At 40.3% G+C, this 27098-nt stretch overlaps 2 protein-coding genes across 3 annotated transcripts; one reads left to right on the forward strand and one right to left on the reverse strand.

Moving 5' to 3' along the window:
* The first annotated feature begins 1441 nt into the window (after positions 1-1441).
* Positions 1442-5222, forward strand: LOC311276687 (uncharacterized protein). Its single transcript, XM_084386526.1, has 4 exons — positions 1442-1494; positions 2205-2372; positions 2491-2869; positions 3173-5222. Exons 2-4 carry the CDS (start codon positions 2205-2207, stop codon positions 4267-4269), a joined length of 1644 nt encoding a protein of 547 aa, XP_084242652.1. The 5' UTR covers positions 1442-1494; the 3' UTR covers positions 4270-5222.
* On the reverse strand, positions 5213-27098 carry LOC311276686 (bile salt-activated lipase-like). 2 transcript variants are annotated; one of them, XM_084386525.1, is made up of 11 exons: positions 27034-27098; positions 10786-10933; positions 10537-10656; positions 9982-10179; positions 8852-8982; positions 8440-8547; positions 8001-8115; positions 7499-7685; positions 6291-6494; positions 6006-6203; positions 5213-5478 (listed from the first exon to the last, which is right to left on the reverse strand). In XM_084386525.1, exons 1-11 carry the CDS (start codon positions 27094-27096, stop codon positions 5295-5297), a joined length of 1656 nt encoding a protein of 551 aa, XP_084242651.1. In that variant the 5' UTR covers positions 27097-27098; the 3' UTR covers positions 5213-5294. The 2 variants fall into 2 exon arrangements, with proteins under 2 accessions (XP_084242651.1, XP_084242650.1); XM_084386524.1 differs by lacking the exon at positions 27034-27098 and adding an exon at positions 14751-14876.

Genomic DNA, 27098 nt, shown 5'->3' on the forward strand with positions numbered 1-27098 from the left:
ATTGTATCTTAAACTTGATAGATTGATTGAACTTGACCTATTAAAAAGCCTCAAAATAGTATCTACACTGAAAAAAAAATTGGAGTAGGATTTACTTGAAAAAAGCTAGGCAACTTTTTCCACTCAGAAAATGCTAGTAAATTTACAAAGATTTGCCAAGTAAAAACCTAAACATATTTATCAGTAGCTTTAATTAGAAATCTTTAAGTTAAATTTACTTGGAATATGGAATTAAGTAAACTTTACTTAACCTAGTTAAGTGAAAGTAACACAGAAAATAAGTAATTTTAACTTGGCTAGTAAAAGGTTGATTAATATCAATTTAGTTGAAATTTCCTTTGCATTACATTTCACTCAAACAATAATATTGAATTATACCAGTCATTTATAGTATGTGCGTTACTTAGATTATCTAAGTATAATTTATACTACAGCATGTTAGATGTTAAGCATTATGTGAATGCAAAGACCTCAATACTTGGTAGACAATAAATGACGGTAACATTTGATGGATCGTTTTTGTGTTTGAATGTGTCATTTTGAGCAGAAAATTTACTCGAAATGTCACAAAATGGCAAGTTACTAACAAAAAGCAATGATAAAACAGTGTAAATACAGCTGGAAACCAGTGAAAAATTAACCTCATTAATTATTCAAGGTCCAGTGCATGATGGGAACCCCAGTATCAGAAAAGTTGAGTAATTTTTACTTAATTTTATTGAGTTGATATTTACGCTTTCATTTCTACTCGCTTGAATTAAGTAGGCTACTGATATGGAATTTACCTCGTTTTTTTAATTATTGCCTGAACTAACTTTTTCATGTAAATTACATTGGTTTTTTTTTTTCAGTAGTATTTACTTCACCAAAAAATCATTTTTTACAGTGTATGTGTTCCTGGATTTCATAACGCTGATAATCGTGTTTAGTGTTGAAAGTGGCTCAAGGATGATTGTAAGGCAATTGCACCATTTTTTTCATTGTTGTATGGTTTTCATTGGGATTTTAAATATTATTTAATCAAGAAAGAGACATGATTTTCCTTTCACACAACGTTATTAATTTTCAATTTCATGTGTTTTCTCAGAGCATTTGTGCCACCATGTCATACCGTTATTTACCACAGTTCATGTTACAGCTGAACTGATTCAGACACAGAAATGCAATACGATACGGAAACGTTAGGAAATCAAGTGGTGCCGCGAACATGACAAATCAACTACAAAAATAAATTACTTAGGCCTACATCGTGGTCATCAATTGAACAATCTAACTTTAACCATAGAGAAAACATAAACATGATTCATTCATTTGCACCACAGGAATTCAAGCTGGTTTTTGATATAGAAACATGTAGAAAGTTTGCTGTGAACACAATATCTACTGACTAGCGTTTCTTACTGAAACCTGTAGGAGTCGCTGTGACGCTCTTCTTCAGTCTGCCGGTAAAAGCACTGAAGAAGAGGAAGCCTGGCGCGCTGAGACCTGCCTGAGGTATGTTGTTTTTAACTGTTTGTAGTGTTTTAATGTGCTTAAAATGAACTACTTCTTAGCTTTTTATCATAAAAAAAAAACGATTTAGCCATTATTTTACCACAGTAACCATAGTTTACCCTGGGTATTTGTAATAATAAATAATAGTATAATTGTAGTTGTAAACACATTTACCGTTGCTTACTACAGCAGCTGTGTGTTTTAACTGTGATATTTGTAATAAAACCAAAGTTTTGATTCTCAATCAATTTTAAATGCTGGACACTTAAACGATGCTTAGAAACGAGTACAAGTATCACATTATCATGTACAATTATATAATAAATCCAGCAGCTAAATTTAAGTTTTAGATATTGGTAATGTTTTGTAATGATATATTTGCAATAGTGAATTTAAACATAAACACGCCTAAACATATGTTTATTTTATATCTGTAATTAATATCTACCTGTGTATTAATATTCTCAGAAATTGCAATAATTTTCTTATTCTGTGTAGCTCTGTTCTCCTTCATAATCATTAATCATTTTGAGTTTAAATCAGTGTAAGTTCATTATAATTCAATTCACATTTACTTGTGCTTTTCACAATCACAATACACATCGTTTCAAAGCAGCTTTACAGAAAATGCACGAGTCCACATTACAACTTAGATTGATATAAATGTGGATAAATGCATCTTGTAATAATGATGATGTGTTTGTCTTCAGATGTTGACCATGAGAGCGCAGATGGATGTGACCTGCTGTAAATCAGTAGGAACTGATCTGTCCATGCTGGATATTGAGGATTTCATCTCTGAAATCTGTCAGCTGAAGAAAGAGGTGGTGTCACTGGAGGCAAAGCTGAGAGAAAGAGGAGACAAACCCAACAGAGAGGTTTGAGCAAAGGATGCAAACAAATAACCAATATAACCACTAGAGATAACTGCTGAGAAATGAGGCTAATATCAACAGGTTGTTCTTTATTTGTGTTGATCTATGATGTGTTTGTCAGGATCTGGAGATGGTTTCAGTGTGTGTGACTGATGGGACAAAAGCTCAGGATTCAGTCTGGAGATCCAGAGACACACAGGACTCAGAGCTCAGCCTCACTTTACTGTGTTATACTGACGCTCGGGATCATGGAGCCGCTGATCAAACCTCTGACTGTAACGCTGGAGAACAGCAGATGAAGATGTGCTCTGTCAAACTGGAGGACTGCAGGAACCTGATAGAGAAACGAGGAGAAGAAACCACAGCAGAGGAACAACAAAAGAGCCATGAGGAGGAGGATGATGATGATGAAGATGATGATGAAGGAAATGATGTTGAGGATGAAGAAAATGAGGATGAGGATAATCGAAATGATGACAATGATGATTTTATTCCTTCAGGTATGTATCTTCCATTTATTATCTATTGTTATGGCAAATCATAGTCAGAATGTGTGTAAAAATATAGTTGTGTTCCTAAATCAGCAGGTGCAGACATTAGTTACTGTGAACCGATGTGTTGAACACACTGTATCATGAGCTGCATCACAGTTTCACATTTATCTTGATTAATTTTTAAGCTCTCGAAGTTATAGAAAAATATAGGCAGATATTATAGAATTTCATGATGGTAAGTGCATGATTCATTACATCTATTTGTGTTAATTTAAAGTTAGACATTTTAATACCTTTTTTTCTTTTCAGATGTGAATGGAGGTTCATCTACTGATGAAGAAACAACCTCGACATCAAAAGATCAGCTGAAGGTCAAGAGTTTTTCCTGCGTCACCTGTGGGAAAACATTGAGCTCACAGGGACATTTAGCGAGACATGAGAGAACACACACACAACAGAAAAGCTTCTCCTGTAAGAGATGCAACATCAGCTTCCCTACCTTAGAAGAGAAGAGACTTCATTCAAAAGAGCACAGCGTGAAGAAGGAGTTTCACTGCGAACAGTGCGGGAAGGATTTTTTCACCACTCCATCTAGCATGAGAGCTCATATAAAGACACACAGCGAAAAGACTTTCCACTGCAGTGAGTGCAACAAGTATTTCAGCAACAAACAAGTTCTTTCAAGTCATAAGAGAATCCACACAGGCGAAAAGACTTTCCACTGCAGCGAGTGCAACAAGTCTTTCCTCACCAAAGGAAATCTTAAGGTTCATAAGCGAATCCACACGGGTGAAAGGCCGTTCAAGTGCCCTCACTGCGATAGAAGATTCATGTGTGGATCCCATTTGAAGAGGCATGTGCGCATTCACACCAAAGAGAGGCCTTACCAGTGCAGTGAATGTGGGAAAACCTTCACAAACTCAAGTTCTCTTAAGTCACACCAGAATATACATTCTGAGGGGAAACCATATCAGTGTTCACACTGCTGTAAAAGATTCCGTCAAAAAACGAATTTGATTCGCCATGAGAGGACTCACACCGGAGAGAAACCGTACCTGTGCTCCTACTGCGGGAAGAGCTTCTTTAGTCTGGCTCATTTTAGAGCACATCTGAGAGTTCACACTGGAGAAAGACCGTATCACTGTAGCGATTGTGGGAAGAGTTTCAAACAACACACTCAGTTAGCAATGCATCAGAGGATTCACACAGGAGAAAGACCGTTCAAGTGTTCTCAGTGTGACAAGACGTTTGCTCGATCGGACGTCCTGAAGACTCATGAGCGAGTTCATACAGGAGAGAAGCCTTACCGCTGCTCCATCTGCGACGAGAGATTCGCTTATTTAGGTAGTTTTCAGACCCACCAGAAGAAACACGCTAAAGAACAAACTGCTCCTGAATCATCATAGTGTCTTTTCATCAGTAAATCTGGATAAGGGACTCATTGAGCTCATCCTGAAACTGTACATTCAGCCAGTAGGAGGCAGCGTCACATTGCGCTTTCACTGTGCGATTTTCGTCAGATTTTGAGCCGAATTCTGACTCGTGCGACTCTTTTTCGGGTCGGGCCAATTTTCAGCTTTGTCGTGAGTCGTTTGTTGGGCAGTGTATTAACCTAACCGATGAACCTCTCCCGACCGGCAATCGGATGGTCGGATTAATTTCTGGCATGTCAGAAATTTTGGTCACTCCTCGTGACTATATCACACAGTTGAAGCAGAGCTACGAACCGGTTGCCCTAAACTAAGTGTTTATTCCCTCACTGCGCCTGTGTGAAAACTTGGAATCTAAGTTAAGCACGATCTGCTGTGCTGTGATGTCACAATCATGTTGTATTGTGGTCTATCTGCCTGAAGTGTACATGTTGAGTAGACTCGCTCCCTCTGTCAAAATCAAGGAGTCTAGGGTCTGTCCATATAAACTTCCCTCGTCCACTTCACAAAGTGGAACACACTTCAAAATGGCGGCAGGGATTCCCCCAAGGGGAAGTGCTTAGGGAAGTTCGCAAGTGCATGTCTAAAAGTGGACTGGAACGCAGCCCTGGAGGGCCACTGTTCAGCTTCAACCCTAATTAAACACACCTGAAGCAGCTAATCAAGGTCTTCAGGATTACTAGAAACTTCCAGGCAGGTGTTTTGGAGCTGGTTGGAGCTAAACTCTGCAGGACAGTGGCCATCCAGTAGTGGATGACACATCTGATGTAGTGGAACATTTCTAGAGTTATCTATGAATCTTGGAAATTATGTTAACTGATAAGAAAATGTTGTCTTTAGAAAACTTTCTCTCTTCTAACTGGAGCACCAAACAGCATTCTTTTGATGTCATGGCAAATAAATAAAGAAAAACTGGTTTTGATCATCATATATTTTGTTTATTGCATGAATCTTAGCATGATATTAACTGCTAAATGATTCTGTAGTCAGGTTAGCAGTGCTCAGCTCTTCTGGACAGAAGGGTATCCGGCAAAGACGGTAGTCCAGTAGTAAACCATGCGAGTTCTCAACATCTGCTTCACACTGTTCTTGTTCATACTGTTGTTGATGACTATGTACTTGTGGCCAGTGCCGGCGAACTCGGGCCAGGCTACAGGAACACTGGACTCACCAGTGTTAGGGTCACTGTGAGGGAGAGAGAAAGAGACATTTTTAGAGACATCATTATGTGGCACAAGGGTTATTATACTTAACTAAAACAATTAAGCAATATTTTTGTTATAAAAAAAAAAGAAAAGTTTGTGTATATATATATATATATATATATATACACACACAACTCATTTTATTTCAGCTCAATTTCTTAATTCAAATCAATTTCATTGAGACATCAGTAACAGTATTAGTATCAGTGAGACTGGCCTTCATTCATTAATGGATGCCATTAAACAAGTATTTAAAATACACTTTCTTTGTTATTTCTACATTAATTTGGAGATTAACTGTGAATTTACTACATTATAAAATATATTAAAAACGTATAAAACTTAAGTGTTTTTAATCATGATTAATCAGAAAAAATGATTAATTTAGTTTTTTTTTTTAATCGATTGACTGCACTGATATAATTCAATTATTATAGTTGCCTCTACACATTAAAGTGGAATAACATGAAGTATTTTAATATTGTAAGTATTTTTGTGTTTATATACCCAGTTTGAGCAAAATTGGTCCAGTACGCAATCATGTATTTGGAGACGTCACGATGGCGAGGAAAGTAGCCCAAAGGAGTCTCGAACGGCTTCCCAAACACATACTGCAGGTCGTCAGCGTGATCAGCACCCATCCAGAGTGGAAAGATGGGCATGCGAGAGGGCTCGGTGAACAGGTAGGAGTAGGTTCGTGCAGTTCTAATGGAGAAAAAAGGTTGTTTTAAGGTTTCTACTATTCAGTTCACACTTTAGAGTTCAGTAAATAAGAAGATGAAGTCAGCTTACTTGGCATGGTCAGTGTGGAGGTACAGGGCCGCTTGGGTTGGCACCAGGAAGATGTAGTCCGTCTCAATGTCCACAACTGTTTTCTTAATATCCGTATCACTAGGGTTACTACCCCAATTGACTGTGTACTCCTGATAAGTTGCGACACCAGCGTCTTGTCCTCTAGCTTGAGACAGGGAAATCGAGAGAGCCCTGACATCTGCCCTGTTATAAATCAAAAGCAGTTTTTTTTATTTTTTATTATGCCGTTGTTTGGATTATCAAAAGCCCCATGACACGACTAGACAGGTGCAGTTTTTCTGCATAGGACACATCGGTTTGTCTCTTTGTTGAAAGGCCAGTTGCTGTTTTCCAGAAAACAAAAATTTACATTTTTAAATGCATATATTCCTATACAGTAAAACACTGATAATAATAAAAAAATTATCTTGAGCAGCAAATTAAGAATATTAGAATGATCTCTGACAAATCATGTGACACTGAAGACTGGAGTAATGATGCTGAAAATTGTGCTTTGCCATCACAGGAATAAATTACATTTTAAAATATATTAAAATATAAAACAGTTATTTTAAATTGTAATAATATACTGTCCGGCCCAAAAAAACAAAACAAAAATCGCAGTGTTCGGATTGAAATAGGAAAATGCTTAAGAGTCTATGGATCATTATTGCAGTGATTATTATGGAGTGTGTAGCTTTTCATTTCTTAAACAACCATGTAGGAAGACACATCATGGCCATACTCCAGGATAACAATGTCAAGATTCATCAGGATCAAATTGTGAAAGACTGGTTGAGAGGGAGCATGAAGAATCATTTTCACACATGAATTGGCACCTCTGAGTCCAGACCTTAAATTTATTGAAAGTCTTTGGGATGTGCTGGAGGAGACTTTACAGAGTGCTGGACTCTTTATTTTAATTTGAAAAGTATACTCCTTAAGCTGCACTTTTTCTTCTTCTTTTTCTTTTTCTTTTTCAGATATTAAGCATATGTTTGAAATATATTGGGGCACACAAAAATTGCAGTATGGGTCTGCTAAAGCTTACTTTTGCCAACTTTTAACTTTAAATAGTACACTAGCATATAGATGGCCTCAAAGCTAACATACATAAACAAAAGCCACAAAACTCTGTCTCTGGTTTTATGGGGTCTTTAAAAATTCTCAAAATGATTCCAGATGACTCTTTGATGTAGCACACTTACACAGGGGTGGACGCCAGAGCATTGTTGATAGAGGGGACGTCAAGGGTAGCAAAGATGTGGCCGTCCATGTCATTGACTCCAGCGATGTAGTCAATGTCAGCAGCATTTTGGAAAAGGGTTTCAGGCTCGCCGGGGATGAAGTCACCATCGATGACGGGGGACAGAGCCAGTTTGTGCACAATGGGATCTGGAAAAGATTTGATCTTTTGACTTTGTGTTGCATTTACTGTGGTTTTAATCAGCAGTTTAACCATTTTAAAGGGATAGTTATTATGTCATCATTTACTCACCTTCATGTCTTTCCAAACCTGCATGACTTTTATACACTGACTTGTTCACTGGTATTCCCATTCTTTGTAATCATATAGAAAAGAACGACTAGTCGTGCAGGTTTGGAACGACATGTGAGTAAAAGATGAATGAATTTGAATTTTGGTTCAACTATTGCTATAGAAAGCATGTAAAGGGCTAAAACACAAGCAGCCACTCTGAATGTTCTTACCACTAGCAGATGTACTGAAGTCCACATTCCCAGCAAGAGTAACAATCTTTGGATCTGTCATCCTCAGACAAGCCACCATCCCACTATCAGTGGGACATCCTACCTTCTTTGCGATCTAAAGGTTCACACACAATTTTTTTTACCCATATAATTTTGAAGAAATAATTGTACCTTTAGAAATAAACCAAGTTGTGATATCTATTCATTAATTATTAACTGACAAAAACAATTGAAATGCCAGTCTTTATGTGAAACAGAACAGGCGACAGGCAAGTGTTCAGTAAAATGTTTCGCAAAAGGTTGGGAATGAGAGTATACAAACCCCTGAGGATTTTGGGACCACTGTATATCAAATGCTAGTACTGTGCACAATGCACTCGGTCTGTTTTATAACAGTATTCAGCAATGTGGGACATTCATCATTCAAGACGATGCTCACCTGCTCAGCAGATTGTCGTGGATTTCTGTTGACGGCCCAAGGACAGAGAGCAACACCACTCTGTGAGATAGCTCTGCGGACCAGGCCCTTGTTTTTAGGGGAAATAATCTGTGCAGGATGGGACACAACAGACCTTAGAACCTTCAACCTTTATTACCGAGGACCTATTATGGTTTTCATACCGATAATAAACCAAGCCCTCACGCAAATCTGTTGCCATTAGATTACATTATCTAGCCAATTTATGAGGGCTACTTCAACAGTTTGCAATATTGTGAAGAAATTCTGTAAAATTACCTCGTCCTAGCAAACATAGCCAGATCAGCACATGTACACACACTCATTAAAATGTAATACATAAGCCTGCAAGCAGAATATTGTTTTTTAGTTTTTTTGTTTTTTTATGTAGCACCTGGAAGTTTACGCTGGCTCCACCTGCTGACTCGCCAAAGAGAGTGATGTTGTTGGGATTGCCACCGAAAGCTCTGATGTTCCTGTGTACCCAAGCGATAGCGGCGTGCTGATCCCACAGGCCATAGTTTCCTATCGACCAGGACATGCTCAGATCATCATCAAGATCACAATCAATTGTAAGCAGATCTCTTGCTTTTATAACGGCCTTTGCTTATATGAAGTGGCGAACACGTAAGACCTCCTAAGATTATGGTAGGGTGAGTTACAATTGACTGTAACAGAGGAGGATTGGGAGCAGGTCTGGAGTCAGGCGAATAAGATCTCTCTGCAACAGGGCTAGATCTATTCAGCTCAGGATTGCACATAGAATGCACATCACACCGTTCCTTAGAAGTAAATCTGACCCAAGCAATTCTGCATTATGTCTAAAAAGGTGGAAGTGGGACACCATATTCATTGCATTTGGGATTGTTCTGTAATTAGGATTTACTGGTCAAAAATTGTTCAATATATGAGTCGAATGTTTGGAGTAGAGTTACAGTTGGACTGCTTGCCTTTGATTTTAGGTCTTCCAAATATACTTTTGCCAAAAAGATTTGCTAGACGATTATTTGACATCCTAGCCTTTGCTGCTTGGAAAAATATATTGTTATCCTGGATCAGTTTATATATATATATATATATATATATATATATATATATGAAGAAGACTTCAGATGTAAAAGCCTCTAAGTGCCATCTGAAATTTTCTTCTAAAATGAGCATTTTTATCAAGCTTGTATATTTAGGTTCAGTAATTTCACTTTAATGACAATTAATAGGTTATTTTCATTGCCATTAAAGTGAAACAACTGAACATAAACATACAAGCTTGATAAAATGATCATATATATAGCCTATATATATATAATTATATATCAGTGCTTTTGCATTCTTTCCAAAAAATGTTTGCACCTGCATAAAGTAAAAATAATAATAATTTGTTCCCCCAAAAAATTTGCGTTCGCTTGCAAAAGCATTGAAATAGTTTTTTTTACCCTTAGGGAATTTGTTCCCCTTTAGGCTGCTTTTTTTTTTCCCTACCGTGATGTATCATATTTGTATGACTTATACTCAAATGAAATTTACCAGGTGCGTCAGCATCTCCACTGCTGAGGAATCCGAGGGCTCCGACACGGTAGTTGAACGTCACCACGATAACATTTCCTCTGTCTGCAATCTCCTGTCCATCATAAAGGTAGTTGTTCAAGAAGTTTGCACCCATCCCACCACCCATCAGGAAGCCACCACCATAGATCCACACCATAACAGGCAAATTGGTAGACACTGCAAAAAATTTGGTTTCAAGCCAGACAGGATAAATTTATACATTTGACTATATATTTGTAACTTAAAATGTTATTCTTAAACGACTAGTTCACTCAAATATGACTACTACATATTTGTCAAAATGTTGTTCTCTACTTCATCAAAAATTTAAATTCTGTAAAAATGTTCCCATCAAACACTGTCAAAACAACATTGGACCCCATTGACTTATATGGACAAAAATGTTTTGGGCAAGTCATACAAGTTTGGAATGACATGAGGGTGAGTAAATGATCACAGCATTTTAATTTTTTTGGTAAACAATCCCTTTAACATAATTTTGTTGTCTTGTGAATTAGAACAGGTTTGCTTTACCGGAACTTCCGTGAGGGACCCAGATGTTCAGGTAGAGACAGTCCTCAGCACCCAAGACTTCTTTACCGAGAATATTGAGCTGCATACACCTATTTCCGTACTCAGTGGCTTTCAGGACGCCTGTGCAGGTAGAGTCAGCAAGAGTACACTGTTAATACACTCACTCACTCATTTTAGACCCTAGCTAGGCCTAATAACCAGTGCCTAAAAAGGTCTAGACAAGCTTGCACGACAGACAGGGATACACACCATCCCAGCCTGGGTGAGGAACCGGCTTCGCCAATCTGCCAGGTGGAGCAGCGAAAGGAATTCCCTTGAACACGTCCATATATCGGAAGAGTCCAACACTAGCACTCTTTCCCTGTACCATCCCTCCCTCCGTGTACACAGATCCCAGCTGTTCACAATTAAATTTGGTTAGAAATTGCAGCATAGTATTTTGAGCATTTTAGCTCCATTGTATGTAATTCTTTTTGCAGGAAAACCATAAAATACAAAATACTTTTCTATAGTATCAGGTTTAGATTTTTATTTAAAACATCAAGTTAAAATAAATGTGATAGGATCATATATTTTTTAATTGTTAATAATATTGAGTTACATTATATTGTGCTTAAGAGTTATATTTATGTTTAACATATTATTATGCTTACGCTTCATTATGTTTATGTACGCTTATTCGTTAAGCTTAATGTATTAATAATGCAAAGGTATATTGCTAAAGAACAAATAATCAAGTCAATTAATTAAAATTATATCTATTTTAATTGTAATTGATAATGGGGAAAATATATGAGATGGAAGGAAAAATTATATTTCAGTGCTTTTTTGTTGTTCTCTACTAAAACTGTTGCGTTTGTTTGCGAAACTGCATTGCAAATGCAGAATTTCTCTGGGAAAAGTAAACGTTTTCTATCATGTCTACATATTAAAGTTAAAATAGATACAATCTTAATTAACAGACTTGATTATTTCTTCTTTATTAATATAATACTTTATAAATAATAACTTCATAATTAAAGTAAATTATACTACGGGGCTGTTCTAAGATGTGCAATTTTTAGGGAAACGCAAGGCTAAAGTAGTTCCAGGCAGGTCTTGACCGCATTACAGTTCTATAATCACTTCGCCAAATGGTTTCAGTTATTTCAAAAGGTCCTTACAGCCTACAACAGCAAAATAACCAAATCCCACAATGACACTGACCAAGCAAATAAATATAGTAAACAATAGGATAAAAAAAAAATATTTCCATGTTTTTTTGTTTTTGTTTTTTTGCGACAAAAAATGTATTACGTTTTATTATGTAACGTTACGGGAAGCGCATACTTACTATCTTTCTCCCGCTCTCTCTCCCACTCAAAAGCACACACATACAGTAAGGATACACACTCGCTGATAAACGTGTTGTCAGCGCTGCTTTGACGATTTTATCAGTAAAATAGTTTAACAACTTAAAAGCAACATGGTGTTTCTGCTGCCGAACATTGTGACACAGATTCAGGTAATTCAAAAAGACTAGACTACTACGCTCTCTCTCTCATAACTGCATTATTAAGTGTCTGAAGTCTCTGTTACTAGCGTTAAAATGACGTTTTGGAAATTAGCAACGGAGGTTTGGGATTTGCGTAAGAAGTTAGTACTACACACGAGAGCGTTTCCCGCTAAAATAATGCACACCCAGGCTGGCCATCGGGCAGGACGGGCACTTTAAGAAAAAAAAAAAGAAAAAAAAGTTTGATATCTCAAAATAAAAGCAACATTTTGTCACATTTAGCTTCAAACAATGTTTAAAAAACTGGTATGAATTTTTGACGGTCACTTTTTAGCACATTTACAACAATATTTGTCAACTTAGAGATATTTTAAATTGTTAAATCTAAATATTAAATGTTACACCTAAATGCTAAATGTAAATGCTAAATCTAAATCTAAATCTAAATGTTAAATCTAAATGTTAAATCTAAATCTAAATGTTGAATCTAAATGTTGAATCTAAATGTTTCGGGTGAAACTATATTATTTAACTAATACGCAAAAAACAAAAAAACAAAAATGCGGAAACTGTATTTGAAGAGTAGGCTAGGCTAGTGTCACTTTTTTTATAAAAAGTGCGGGACTTATGACCTGTAGCCATAATAGCCAGCCACGAGGGGGCTCACTTTGACTGAATGTTATGTCATCACTCTGTCATCACGAAACTCTACAGTTTCTCAAAACGTGATTATTATTTTAGGTAGTTATTGTCACGATAATCCATGTCCAAGAGTCCATTTCCTCGGATGAGATGGTTTTTATTCATTATTTTGACACTATAAACCATGCTATACGCTGATTTCACGCAGCCGTTATTTTGAAATCGAAAGCGAGGCTCCGGTGGGAAGAAAACCGGAAGTGTCGCCTTTAATCACAGGAGAGTCGTGAATGCGATGGCGTATTGTTGTGTTTAACGATGTTGTGTCAATTCTAAAACTGTACATACATTTCTTTCATACTTTAGACTATATACAGTGAAATTCATTTATAAATAAAATATTTTTTTTATATAATTCAGAAAGTAAAAAAAGAAGCAGGAATGAACTATATACATATCCTATATTGGATATTAACATCCAAAAGTGTAAATCGCGGCAGCAGCTTCAGGTTGGTAGTCCAAAGGCATTGTTGTTTATCTTTACTTCCGGGGTTTTTCCCACCGGAGCCTCACTTTCGATTTCAAAATGGCGGCTGCGTGAAATCAGCGTATAAACACACACTGACCTCCTCGAGCTTTTATTTTGGCACTTCCGGTTACCGGCATTCTGAATTTGCATATTAGTTAAATATTTAGTTTCACTCGAAACATTTAGATTCAACATTTAGATTTAGATTTAGATTTAACATTTAACATTTAGATTCAACATTTAGATTTAGATTTAACATTTAGATTTAGATTTAGATTTAACATTTTACATTTAGATTTAGATTTAACATTTAGATTTAATATTTAGACTTAACATTTAGATTTAACATTTAACATTTAGGTGTAACATTTAATATTTAGATTTAACTATTTAAAATATCTCTAAGTTGACAAATATTGTTGTAAATGTGCTAAAAAGTGACCGTGAAAAATTCATACCAGTTTTTTAAACATTGTTTGAAGCTAAATGTGACAAAATGTTTCTGTTATTTTTAGCATGAGCCGCTTTACAAACGGCAAACAAACGCCCCATACGAAACACGTAGATCAGCGGCCCATTGGTTCTTTTCTTGATTAACACTGGGCTGGTTCAATCACATCTTTAAGCACCTCGCCCTCTGGGCTCTGAGCGAGTGTGTATTTGTCAAAATAGTCAAAAAAGGAACGCAAGGAAACAGGCCCTTCAAGTGGCTGCTGGGGATAGTGAGGAGGATAAGGAGAGAAATGAGTGAGTGTAGAGAACTGCAGTAAGCAGAACTAGGCTACTTTAGAACACTTAGGCTATGAGTGTAGGAACCCATTACCCAGTTACGCATTATTTCTACATCTGCATATTTGACGATTACGCATTTTACTAGAATTGTAATGAGACGCGTTTGTAAACCATGTTTTCCGCCAAAATAAAAGCTCGATGCAGTTTCCGTCAAAAATAAAAGATCATGTGTTTATCTCTTTCAAGTATAGAAGTGAGTACAAATCTAATTATGAAAGTTTATTTTATTTTTCAGTGCATTTGGTTTTACAACATATGGCTATTACTGTCATGGTTTTGACAGTTTTTCTTTGTTCAATTTGCACACTGAATATAGGTTGGAGCTCATAAAAGTGCACCAGATTGATGAATTTAACATTAAAAAGCACAAAATCTACTTACGGGGGAGCATGCCCCCAAACCCCCCTAGAGGGACAGAGGTCCACTCACCACAGATTTACCAAAAATCCTGTGGGAAACACTGATATTGCTATGCCAATGCAGCTCATAGCTTGTTTTAGGATTCATCACTGTGGAGTATAGTTCAATTGTATTTTACAATTAGTAGTTATTTCATCTGTTAACTCTTACTCATTCCTACTCACTCATTACATGGCATTAGTGGGTTTAAGGAATAGGAGTTTTTTTGTCCCAGTCCAGCCCTGTACACCCGAGGTGTAGCCGCATTACCACCTCAATTCATCATCGATTATTCCTTACCTAATACATAAGCATAATGAACTGTTAAGCATAATAAGATTTAAGCATATCATAACTTACAGAAGCTGCATTTGCTGTCCCCAGGATAAGGGCAACAGAGATGAAAACTCCCAGCATCGCCATCATCATCAGATAGTGGCTGCAAGTGTGGCACTGAAGGGAATTCTGTCCGCTTTTATAAACTCAAACGCAAATCATATCTCTCTTCCCAGGTGTTCCAAAGCCATATCTTACCCCAAAATATACTAGATTACACCGTCTATTTAGTGACTGGACAACATGTGTGCAGTTGTGTTAAACTCTCACGGAAACACGTTTTTTTTTTTTTTTCATTATAGAGAAATTCATATTTATGAATGATAAAACATTTGTGCCACATTGAAGAATAATGGCAAATACTTTTGTCAACCAAAGCAATAAACAAATCTATTCACCATCTGCCAATTTTTTTGCATACAATACTGGCTGGTTGTCACATTCATTTTCTCTATATTGAACATTTCTCAGGGTTGATTTAGTTTTGAAATTTACTTTCTGTTTCAACACACCTTAAAATGTTGGCTACAAAAAAAAACAGTTTAGGGTCAGTATGATTCTTTAAATGTTTTTGAAAGCAGTCTCTTGGAATAAATGCTGCATTTATGTAATCAAAAGTTACAAAAATAAATATTATAAAATATTATTACAATGTAAATGTTAATATATATTATAAAGGCCATTTACTGCTGTGATACAAAGCTGAATTTTCAGCATCATTACTTCAGTGTCAAACGACCCTTTATAAATCATTCTAATATGCTGATTTGCTGCTCAAAAAAACATTTCTTATTATTATCAACGTTGAAAACGGTCGTGCTGATAAACATGTTTGTGGAAATCATGATAAAAGAAAAAACGGTCGTGCTGATAAACATGTTTGTGAACTTTTTGATGAAAAAGAACAGCATTTGTTTACATATAAAAGAGCACCAGTCAACATCCAAATGCTTTACTTGTGAATGGCGAGTGGCAAGAATGGCTCAGATTTCCAAATACCTGCAGTACTCCGACTCTCTGCCACAAGGAAAAGTGTGTACGTCTGCTTAGACCCTGACGTGGTGCTAAGCACTTTTTCACATCAAAGACGTTGATGTGGCTTTTGGCGTACGATCAAATCTGTGCATACATACATTTAATAAATGAGGCCCCCCATGTCTATGGAAAGTCCCGATAATACATGGAAACCCAACGTTTGTGTGTGCGTGCGTGTTAAAGCTTATGAGTGTGTGCATTGTTCATGACCCTGTCTCAGGACACAGACTGGAGTCAAGGGTTTACGCCCTCTGAGGTTTGTAGTAGGACACTAAAGGATTAAAGACTGTATGTCTTTATGTCCCACAGAGATCAATCGCAACACATTTCTAAAGACTGAAACCTCAGCATGATTTTAACAGCCTGCAAAGCTTAAAGGTTTATCGACCTGTGCCAACCCTAAGCTGGAGTATGTGGGATAAATTTGTTGCATCCAGAGACACACTTGTAAATTGAGGGAGATATTAAGCCTGACAATGAAACTCAACTTTGGATTCATAGGCATTGCCATTACAAGTGAACCTCACTTTGAACGCCAATTTTGCTGGAAAATTTGCATGCAAATTTATAATCCATGCACCACATAACATTATACGAATAGCTCACCTAAAAAAAGTTAACTTGAATTTCAGTCTGTTTCTCATAAAAAGCCATTGTATGAATTTAAAAGACTTGAAAATAGTACACAAGTTGCATGGACTACATTAATGGTACTTTATTGGTGCTTTTGCTTCAAACCTCTTTATGTAGCGCTATATACTGCTCCAAAAAATGAAGGGAACACGTAATTGTCACAGTAAGTCACTTAAACTTCAGGGATATTAATTTGTCCAGTTAAGAAGCATAAGTGATTGCGAATCAGTTTCACTTGCTTTGGTGCAAATGAAAAGTGACAACAGGTGCACCGGAGAGGCAACAGCAAGACAACCCCTCAAAAGTTAATGATTTTACAGATGGTGGCCATAGACCATTGCTCTCTCCTTATTCTTCCTGACTGATTTGTCTTTAGTTTTGTTAGGGTCCTTGTCCCTGTCTGTAGCATAAGGCATTACCTTCAACCCAATCAGGTTGCACAGGCAGTCCTGCTCCTCCAGGATTGCACATCCATATGTGCCGTCGCAAGGAGGTTTGGTGTGTCTCCCAGCACAGTTTCAAGAGCATGGAGGAGATACCGGGAGACCGGTTTGGCGATGGGTCAGTAATGGTCTGGGGACCACGTACTAGCCAATGGCTCCCTTGCCACTGTTAGGTACAGGGATGAAATCCTCAGAGCCATTGTCAGACCTTATGCTGGTGCAGTGGGCCCTGGGTTTCTCCTGGTGCATGATAATGCCCGGCCTCATGTGGCTAGAGTGTGTAGGCAGTTTTTAGATGACGAAGGCATTGATGCCATTGGCTGGCCGTCACATTCCCCAGACCTAAATCCAATTGAGCATCTCTGGGACATTATGGAGCATCGGAAGCATGGTGCCAATATGGCAAGCCAAACATGCCTAAATCTGCAGAAGTTTTTCCTCTCTCACTACCCCTGCACATTCAGTGCACGTTGGTAGTTCTGATTCGGGGTGGAGCTGCGCTTAGTGACTGACCGTGATTAGTCACAGCGCTGGCCCTCGGTCAGACGATGTCCACACTAGTGGTCCAGAAGCGCCTCAAAACCAGCCCGCTCGGAGTTCGTTTCCCCCCAGCAAACGGAAGGGAAACGACCCTGAGAGGAGCGACCCGGAGGATGTGATGTCTGCTCTTCAGGAGTGCGTGTCATCACCACTCCTTCCCCCAGGGGAGGGCCGGGTGGAGAATTTAATTTCTGTTCCGCCGCTGGTCATCCAGTCAGTGGTACCCAAAGTTTGAGCAATCCACTTCCTCTGAGTCACTCACGGGCCCCAGTGCTCAGATGACAGTGAGGGCTACGGCCTTGTCACTCTCGTCTCTCGCTGGGTGAGGAGGTGGAAACCAGGACTCGACGCCCCCGGGCCTCGCTCCTCGTTTCCCCTCACGGTCGAGTCTGGCAGACCAGTAAGACTCTGTCTTCCACCTCGCTGCCCCTACGTGGGTACGCCGGTGGTTCGGGTGGGTTTGTTGAGACGGTATCTGGAAGTCTGGCTAGCGCTTCTGGGTCCGTCCCGATGGCTCATCCGCACCATCCGGTTCGGCTATGCAATTCAGTTTGCACGCCGGCCTCCCAAGTTCAGGGGCGTCCACTTCACCCGTGTGTGGTCAGTGGGGGCCCCTGTCTTGTGGGAAGAGATCGATGTTCTGCTGGCGAAGGACGCGATCGAGCCGGTCCCTCCTGCCGAGATGAGGTTTGGGTTTTACAGCCCCTACTTCATTGTACCCAAGGAAGGCGGTGGGTTACAGCCAATCCTGGAACTGCGAGTTTTGAATCGGGCCCTGCACAAACTCCCGTTCAAAATGCTCACGCAGAAGCGCATTTTCGAATGCATCCGTCCCCAGGATTGGTTTGCAGCGATTGACCTGAAGGACGCATACTTTCACGTCTCGATTTTTCCTCGACACAGACCGTTTCTACGGTTTGCGTTTGAGGGTCGAGCATGTCAGTACGAAGTCCTACCCTTCCGGCTGGCCCTGTCGCCCCGTGTCTTCACGAAAGTCATGGAGGCGGCCATTGTTCCCAGGAGAGAATAAGGCGTTCGCATTCTCAACTATCTTGTCGCGAGGTGTTGTGCGATCACAGGGACATGGTGCTTCGGCACCTCAGTCGGTTGGGGTTTCAGGTCAGCTGGGATAAGAGCAAACTCTACCCCGTGCAGAGGATCTCTTATCTCGGTATAGAACTGGACTCGGTCGCCTGGACTGCGCGCCTCAAGGAGGAGCGCGTCCAGTCAGTGCTCACCTGCCTCAGGTCCTTTCGAGGCAGGACAGCGGTTCCACTGAAACAATTTCAGAGGCTCCTGGGGCATATGCAGGGCCGTTTCAAGATATTTTGGGGCCCTAGGCAAAAGAGTGAAGTGAGGTCCCAAGTCCTCCCTCAGGAAAATGTTTAAAATTCAGATGGGATTTCTTGTATTCTGGTGCATTTTAAGAGTCATGAATTATCAATTGGCACAGACAGAAATTTAAGCAAAGCACCTAATAAAGCAAAAAACAACAACAACAACAACAACAAAAAATACATTTGGTGAATAGCCATACGTTTATTGTTATTCTCATAGCGTATCATGAAAGTGAAGTGTGGAGGATTCGATATTTACTTTACAGGAAAAGAACTTCACTTCCCATAATGCCACAAACAGCAACGTCATACGCAAAACTACAGGTCCTTGCACACTGTGTCTGAAATTTTCGCATGCATTTTTTTCGTATTCATGAATATTCGTGATTCGGTGGCTCTAAATTGTCAAAACACCATTCAAAATGCTTGCTACGGACACGAAAAACGCAGACCGGGTTTTTTTTTTTTTTTTGACGTACGAAAGTTTCGGAGACAGTGTGCAAGCGTGATTGACATAACGTGAGGTCGTATTTATCCGAAAATTTCGGATTGCGAATTTCGGACTCAGTGTGCAAGGGCCTACCTGTTGCGTACGGTACAAAGTGTTGATGGAGAAGAATAGAAGGACAAACGCGAAGGAAAGGGGCATTTTTCTCCAGGTGGAATAGAAACACCACCAACGGAAATTGATAGCCTGCGTACACCTAAAATGTAACCGGACTTGATGGATTATTTTGTTTGGACCTAACTGCATGGGAGTCATAGGACCAGCTCATTTTGTTTGGAATTGACAAAGTTTTTACTGTGACCGCGGGCAGACAGCCGTGACAACACTTCTCTAGCTTTTGCCTTCATTCGCAGAGATGTGAAAATACGTCAGACAGTTGTATTTGGAGATAATAATGGTTTACTTGCCACTGTCTCTTTGGCGTTTTTCCTCTTCTTCTTTCTTTCTCTGTCTTTTGGAAAATCCTGAAAGGTATGAGCGCTTCATGATGACATTTTTAAATTTAAATGCCCGCGTAGCGCGCTGAGTGTGGGAACGACAGTTTCTCTTCCACTGACAGCTAGTGGGGGACCTGATGGGGGGTACGCGACGGTGGATGTCACTTCAACATTACAGTGATTAGGGTCACTGAGGTCCCTTCATGCTGTTCATGTTCCAGGGGGAGCTCAACCGTGTGGCAGACGAGCTCTCACAGTTGCCTCCCCTGCCAGGAGAATGGCATCTCCATCCCCAGACGGTCCAGCTGATTTGGAGGGTCTTCGGAGTCGCACAGGTAGACCTGTTCTCCTTTCCAGACACGAATTGCCAGTGGTTTTACTCCCTGACCGAGGGGACCCTCGGCACGGACGCCCTGGCTCACAGCTGGCCTCGGGACCTACGCAAGTATGCGTTTCCCCCAGTGAGCCTTCTTGCACAGACCCTGTGCAAGGTCAGGGAGGACGAGGAGCAGGTCCTTCTGGTGGTGCCGTATTGGCCCACCAGGACTTGGTTCACGGAACTCATGCTCCTCGCGACAGCCCCTCCTTGGCCGATTCCTCTGAGGAAGGACCTCCTTCTCAGAGACGGGGCACTCTATGGCACCCGCGTCCAGACCTCTGGAAACTCCATGTCTGGTCCCTGGATGGGACGCGGAGGTTCTAGATGGCCTGCCACAGGCAGTGGTAGACGCCATCACTTCCGCTAGAGCCACCTCTACAAGGCGCCTCTATGCGTTGAAGTGGAACCTGTTTGTCGAATGGTGTTCCTCCCGTCAGGAGGGCCCCCGAACTTGCCCGATCAGAGTCGTGCTTTCCTTCCTGCAAGGTGGGTTGGAGCGAAGGCTGTCTCCCTCCACCCTCAAAGTGTATGTCGCTGCAATAGCAGCGCATCACGATGCAGTAGAAGATAAGTCTTTGGGGAAGCACAACCTGATCATCAGATTCCTTAAGGGTGCTAGGAGGTTAAATTCACCTTGTGTTTTGCACTCTGTACCCTCTTGGGACCTAGCTCTGGTTCTTAGAGCTCTTCCCCTTTGAGCCCTTGTCAACAGTTGAGTTGAATATCCTGTCCATTAAGACAGCGCTCCTGTTGGCATTGGCTTCTTTCAAGAGGGTCGGGGATCTGCAGGCTTTTTCGGTCGACGAATTGTGCCTAGAGTTCGGGCCGGGCCTTTCTAATGTTGTATTGAGACCCCGGCTCGGATATGTGCCCAAGGTTCCTACCACTCCCTTCGCGGATCAGGTAGTGAACCTGCAAGCGCTGCCCCAGGAGGAGGCAGACCCAGCCCTAGCTTTTCTCTGTCCCGTCCACGCTCTGCGGGTTTATATTGACAGAACGCAAAGCTTCAGAACTTCAGATCAGCTCTTTGTCTGTTATGGAGGCCAGCAGAAGGGGAAGGCTGTCTCCAAGCAGAGGTTAGCCCACTGGTTAGTGGATGCTATCACCCGAGCGTATGAGTCTCTGGGTGAGCCTCACTCTACTAGAGGTGTTGCCGCTTCCTGGGCTTTGGCTCAAGGCGCCTCGCTGACAGACATCTGTAGAGCTGCGGGCTGGGCGACACCTAACACGTTCGCTAGGTTTTCTACGTGTAGAACCTGCTTCCTCTCAAGTACTCGCTATGGCCAGTGGTGCGAGGGAATAGGTTGTGTCGGCTTGCTACGCCACTCCGCGCCTCGGCCGGATACGTGCGTCTTTTGCTCCGTTGGCGCCCTACGTCGGTGAGCCTCGTGAGTTCCTCCATCACCCCTCCGGTGCCAGGCGTGGCGGACCGCCTGGCGCCAGGTCTGCTACCTCTAGTAGGAGTTGCTAGTAGACTGGGTGTTTTTTCCAGTGGTCTCTACGGTGACCCATGATGCCACGTGCAGTTCAGCCGTGTCTTCCCCTTGACAGACTCGTTCTGTCGTCCCTGTTGAGTACGCTCCCACTTCCCTCGGATTGGGACTACCTCAGGGACTCCCATATGTTTTACTACCCCAATGGGTTAGTACATATGTGTATTCCAGGCCTTCCTCAGGCAGGCTGGGCTTCCGCAGCGCCCATCCCAATTCGTCAGGGAACTCCCCCGACGACACGTCTCATACGTAACCGAGACGTTTTTTACATAGATTTTTGGTGTGATTTTGAATCCAGCCCTCAGTGTGTTGATGATTTTGGTGTCCATTGACTGTTGTGACATAATTCTGTTCTTAACAAATTATAGAATGTATATAAATAAAGATTGTTTAAATTGAATATTTCATTTTACGTTTGTAACCCTTTTATGGTTTACAGCTCCATTATCTGCTTGTTAAACAATATCAGCTCAGGTTTTCTGCCTATACATGCATTATATACACTGTATATATTCTTTCTCCATGTTTTGTTCCAGTTGGTTGTGGTTTTCCTGTGAAATCCTGCCTAATTCAAGATAGCACCAATGTTTGTTCTATCTAATGGTGTTATTGCAGTGTTATGGGTTATGTGACCATGCCAGAGGAACAGACAATATTGCTAGATAACTGTATTAATGTGGTGCAAGGGTATCAAACCTTTCCTGGAGGGCCACATCATGCAGAGTTCAGCACCAACCATAATTAAACATACCTGAACCAGCTAAGCAAGGCCTTTTAGCCGGGAAAAGCGACTGCTAAGGCTCCGGTACAGAGGGAAGGAGACAAGGCTGTTTTTAATGGATGTCAATGGAGGAGAGGCTTCACAACGCTGAATAAACCACTCTTGAGAGGAAATAGCATATCATTTAATGAATCGACAGCTCATCTGCTAATCTTCAACATGTTTGATCTTAAACATTTGTTTTGGATTTATCTATTTTTAGAGTTTACACTGAAAAAAATGCTGTTTTATGAGAGAAGTCACGGACAATTGTGAGACAGGTATGATTCAGTTTAAGGCACTTCTCATTCATTTCCATGGTTTCCACAAGTCAATTTCATTGAGACATCAGTAGCAGTATTAGTATCAGTGATACTGGCCTTCATTCATTAATGGATGCCATTAAACAAGTATTTAAAATACACTGTCTTTGTTATTTCTACATTAATTTGGAGATTAACTGTGAATTTACTAGGCTACATAATAAAATATATTAAAAACGTATAAAACTTAAGTGTTTTTAATCATGATTAATCAGAGAGAATGTGTGATTAATCTAGTTATTTTTTTTAATCGATTGACTGCACTGATATAATTTAATTATTATAGTTGCCTCTACACATTAAAGTAGAATAAGATGAAGTATTTTAATATTGTAAGTATTTTTATGTTTATCTACCCAGTTTGAGCAAAATTGGTCCAGTACGCAATCATGTATTTGGAGACGTCACGATGGCGAGGAAAGTAGCCCAAAGGAGTCTCGAACGGCTTCCCAAACACATACTGCAGGTCGTCAGCGTGATCGGCACCCATCCAGAGTGGAAAGATGGGCATGCGAGAGGGCTCGGTGAACAGGTAGGAGTAGGTTTGTGCAGTTCTAATGGAGAAAAAAGGTTGTTTTAAGGTTTCTACTATTCAGTTCACACTTTAGAGTTCAGTAAATAAGAAGATGAAGTCAGCTTACTTGGCATGGTCAGTGTGGAGGTACAGGGCCGCTTGGGTTGGCACCAGGAAGATGTAGTCCGTCTCAATGTCCACAACTGTTTTCTTAATATCCGTATCACTAGGGTTACTACCCCAATTGACTGTGTACTCCTGATAAGTTGCGACACCAGCGTCTTGTCCTCTAGCTTGAGACAGGGAAATCGAGAGAGCCCTGACATCTGCCCTGTTATAAATCAAAAGCAGTTTTTTAATTTTATTATGCCGTTGTTTGGATTATCAAAAGCCCCATGACACGACTAGACAGGTGCAGTTTTTCTGCATAGGACACATCGGTTTGTCCCTTTGTTGAAAGGCCAGTTGCCTTAGAAAACAAAACTACATTTTTAAATGCGTATATTCCCATACAGTAAAACACTGATAATAATAAAAAAATGTATCAAGTTGAGCAGCAAATTAAGAATATTATAATGATCTCTGACAAATCATGTGACACTGAAGACTGGAGTAATGATGCTGAAAATGATGCTTTGCCATCACAGGAATAAATTACATTTTAAAATATATTAAAATATAAAACAGTTTTTTTAAATTGTAATAATATACAGCCCGGCCCAAAAAAAAAAAAAAAAAAAAAAGAGTCGCAGTTCAGATTGAAATAGGAAAATGCTTAAGAGTCTATGGATTTTATTGCAGTGATTATTATGGAGTGTGTAGCTTTTCATTTCTTAAAGGTGCTCTAAGCGATGTGACGTGTTTTTTAGGCTGAAACATTTTTTGTCACATACAGCAAACATCTCCTCACTATCCGCTAGCTGCCTGTCCCCTGAACACACTGTAATAAAACGCGGTCTCTGTAGACAGCCCAGGCTCCACAAACGGCAACAAAAACAAACTGGGCCAACCTGCACCACGAAACACAACAAACAAGTGTTCCAGCCAATAACCGACAAGAAGGATTTGGGGGTGGGGGTTGGGCGGTTAGTGCGCGTGCACATGAAGGGGGGTGTGGGGAGTGGAGGAGAGAGAAGCATGAAGAGGGAAGTTAGCTAGAGGAGAGATGTCCTAGACAACGACTAACATTAGAATTATGTTCTCTTGAATTTTTATATGGCCGACACACGACCAAAGAGATGACGTTCCGATGAACAAATAGCAAAGAAGAAGGAAAAGGAGAAGGAACGCGAAGTCCCAAATTTACATCGGAAAAGCTTGTTTCAGGAAGCACGGAAGGGAGGGGGAGGGGATGGGATGAGGAGGAGCTTGCCTCCGTTTTGTTTGACAATACTTCGAACGTCAACAAGAAGTGACGTCACCCAACATCGGTTAGAGCACCTTTAAACAACAATGTAGGAAGACACATCAAGGCCATACTCCAGAATAACAATGTCAAGATTCATCAGGATCAATATTTGAAAGACTGGTTGAGAGGGAGCATGAAGAATCATTTTCACACATGAATTGGCACCTCTGAGTCCAGACCGTACATTTATTGATAGTCTTTGGGATGTGCTGGATGAGACTTTACAGAGTGCTGGACTCTTGCACTGTCATTACATGATCTTGACCAAAAATTTATGCTCCTCTTGATGGAAATAAATGTTGTGATGTTCTTTCCATCAAGAGGTGCATACATTTTTGGTCCCAAATATATATATTTTTATTTATTTGGAAAGTATATTCCTTTAGCTGTACTTTTTTCTTCTTCTTCTTTTATATTTTGCGAAACTGCATTGCAAATGCAGAATTTCTCTGGGAAAAGTAAACGTTTTTTTTTTATCATGTCCTCTTATGGGGCTATACATATTAAAGTTAAAATAGATACAATCTTAATTAACAGGCTTGATTATTTCTTCTTTATTAATATAATACTTCATAATAACTTTATAATTAAACTAAATTATACTACGGGGCTGTTCTAAGGTGTGCAATTTTTAGGGAAACGCAAGGCTAAAGTAGTTCCAGGCAGGTCTTGACCGCATTACAGTTCCATAATCACTTCGCCAAATGATTTCAGTTATTTCAAAAGGTCCTTGCAGCCTACAACAGTAAAATAACCAAATCCCACAATGACACTGAGCAAGCAAAAAAATATAGTAAACAATAGGATAAAAAACAAAAAATGATTTCCATGTTTAAACAAAAAATTATAATTATTATTCAACGTTATGGGAAGCGCATACTTACTATCTTCAGAGAATGTCTCTGCTATCTTTCTCCCGCTCTCTCTCCCACTCAAAAGCGCACACATACAGTAAGGCCGCGTGTCCACCAAAGCGTTTTTAGCCAGCTGAAAACGCTAGGCGCTCTGCTAAAAACGCTCAGCTGTGTGCGCTTGAGAGCGTTTTGGCAGCGCAGCGTTTTTTCAGTTGAGACGGTTGAGACCGAGACACTTTGCTTGTTATGATACGGAATATCCGCGAAAGTCTTACTAGTATCTCATTTCACACATATTTTGTTTCTGTGTTGATTCTATATTAAAATGTCAATACAATGTAATGTATTTTATCTGGCTCTTGATTTTGTTCCGTTATTATGCTTGTTGTTGTCATCTGTTGACGTTGTACAAGCAGAATCATGTGGCGGGCGGACGCGGTTGGTCGGTGTGGTTTTAGTCCCGCCCCTCCTCCACTGTGATTGGACGGTTGGGTAAAAAGTGACAGTGATGAGCGCTGCGTTTTACCAAAAGTTGAACATTCTTCAACTCTCGGCGACCAGTAAAAAACGCCGAACGCTCAGCGCTTCAGCGTGAAAAAGACGCTCAGCGCCTCGTTAGGCCGTGTGTCCACCAAAGCGTTTTTACTCGCGGCTGGCGTGTTTTTTCAATTGTTTTCAATGGTAGCGCCGCGTTTTTAAAACGCCATGAGCGTCTTTTTCACGCTGAAGCGCTGAGCGTTCGGCGTTTTTTACTGGTCGCCGAGAGTTGAAGAATGTTCAACTTTTGGTAAAACGCAGCGCTCATCACTGTCACTTTTTACCCAACCGTCCAATCACAGTGGAGGAGGGGCGGGACTAATACCATACCGACCAACCGCGTCCGCCACATGATTCTGCTTGTACAACGTCAACAGATGACAACAACAAGCATATAACGGAATAAAATCAAGAGCCAGATAAAATACATTACATTGTATTGACATTTTAATATAGAATCAACACAGAAACAAAATATGTGTGAAATGAGATACTAGTAAGACTTTCGCGGATATTCCGTATCATAACAAGCAAAGTGTCTCGGTCTCAACTGAAAAAACGCTGCGCTGCCAAAACGCTCTCAAGCGCCCACAGCTGAGCGTTTTTAGCAGAGCGCCTAGCGTTTTCAGCTGGCTAATAACGCTTTGGTGGACACACGGCCTTAGGATAAACGTGCTGTCGGCAACTTAAAAGTAACATGGTGTTTAATTACTAGCGATGTAACTTAGTCTATTAACGGAGCTGTTCTTGGGAGTAGAGACGCTGTTGCCGAACACTGTTGACGAACATTGAGACGCAGATTCAGGTAATTCAAAAAGACTACGCTCTCGCTCTCTCTCTCTCTCTCTCTCTCTCATTACTGCAAGTGTCTGAAGTCTCTGTTACTAGCGCTAAAATGACGTTTTGGAATTAGCAACGGAGGTTTGCGATTAGATCAGATGCGTAAGAAATTAGTCCTATACACACAAGAGCGTTTCCCGCTAAAATAATGCACACCCGAGGTGTAACCGCATTACCACCTCAATTCGTCGTCAATTATTCCTTACCAAATACATAAACATAAGGAACTGTTGAGCATAATAAGATTTTAGCATATCATAACTTACAGAAGCTGCATTTGCTGTCCCCAGGATGAGGGCAACAGAGATGAAAACTCCCAGCATCGCCATCA

Source organism: Rutilus rutilus, assembly GCF_951802725.1.
Source record: "Rutilus rutilus genome assembly, chromosome: 18".
Lineage (NCBI taxonomy): Eukaryota > Metazoa > Chordata > Actinopteri > Cypriniformes > Leuciscidae > Rutilus > Rutilus rutilus.

What these genes read in the sequence shown, in the direction of transcription:
- LOC311276687 (XM_084386526.1), top strand. Translation starts at nt 2,205, where the DNA reads ATGTTGACCATGAGAGCGCAGATGGATGTGACCTGCTGTAAATCAGTA. An exon ending in GAGACAAACCCAACAGAGAG is followed by an intron (nt 2,373 to 2,490) that starts GTTTGAGCAAAG and finishes TGTGTTTGTCAG; the next exon opens with GATCTGGAGATGGTTTCAGT. An exon ending in TGATGATTTTATTCCTTCAG is followed by an intron (nt 2,870 to 3,172) that starts GTATGTATCTTC and finishes TTTTCTTTTCAG; the next exon opens with ATGTGAATGGAGGTTCATCT.
- LOC311276686 (XM_084386524.1), bottom strand. Translation starts at nt 14,819, where the DNA reads ATGATGATGGCGATGCTGGGAGTTTTCATCTCTGTTGCCCTTATCCTG. An exon ending in GCTCTGGCGTCCACCCCTGT is followed by an intron (nt 6,495 to 7,498) that starts GTAAGTGTGCTA and finishes GATTTATAACAG; the next exon opens with GGCAGATGTCAGGGCTCTCT. An exon ending in CTCCACACTGACCATGCCAA is followed by an intron (nt 6,204 to 6,290) that starts GTAAGCTGACTT and finishes TTTCTCCATTAG; the next exon opens with AACTGCACGAACCTACTCCT.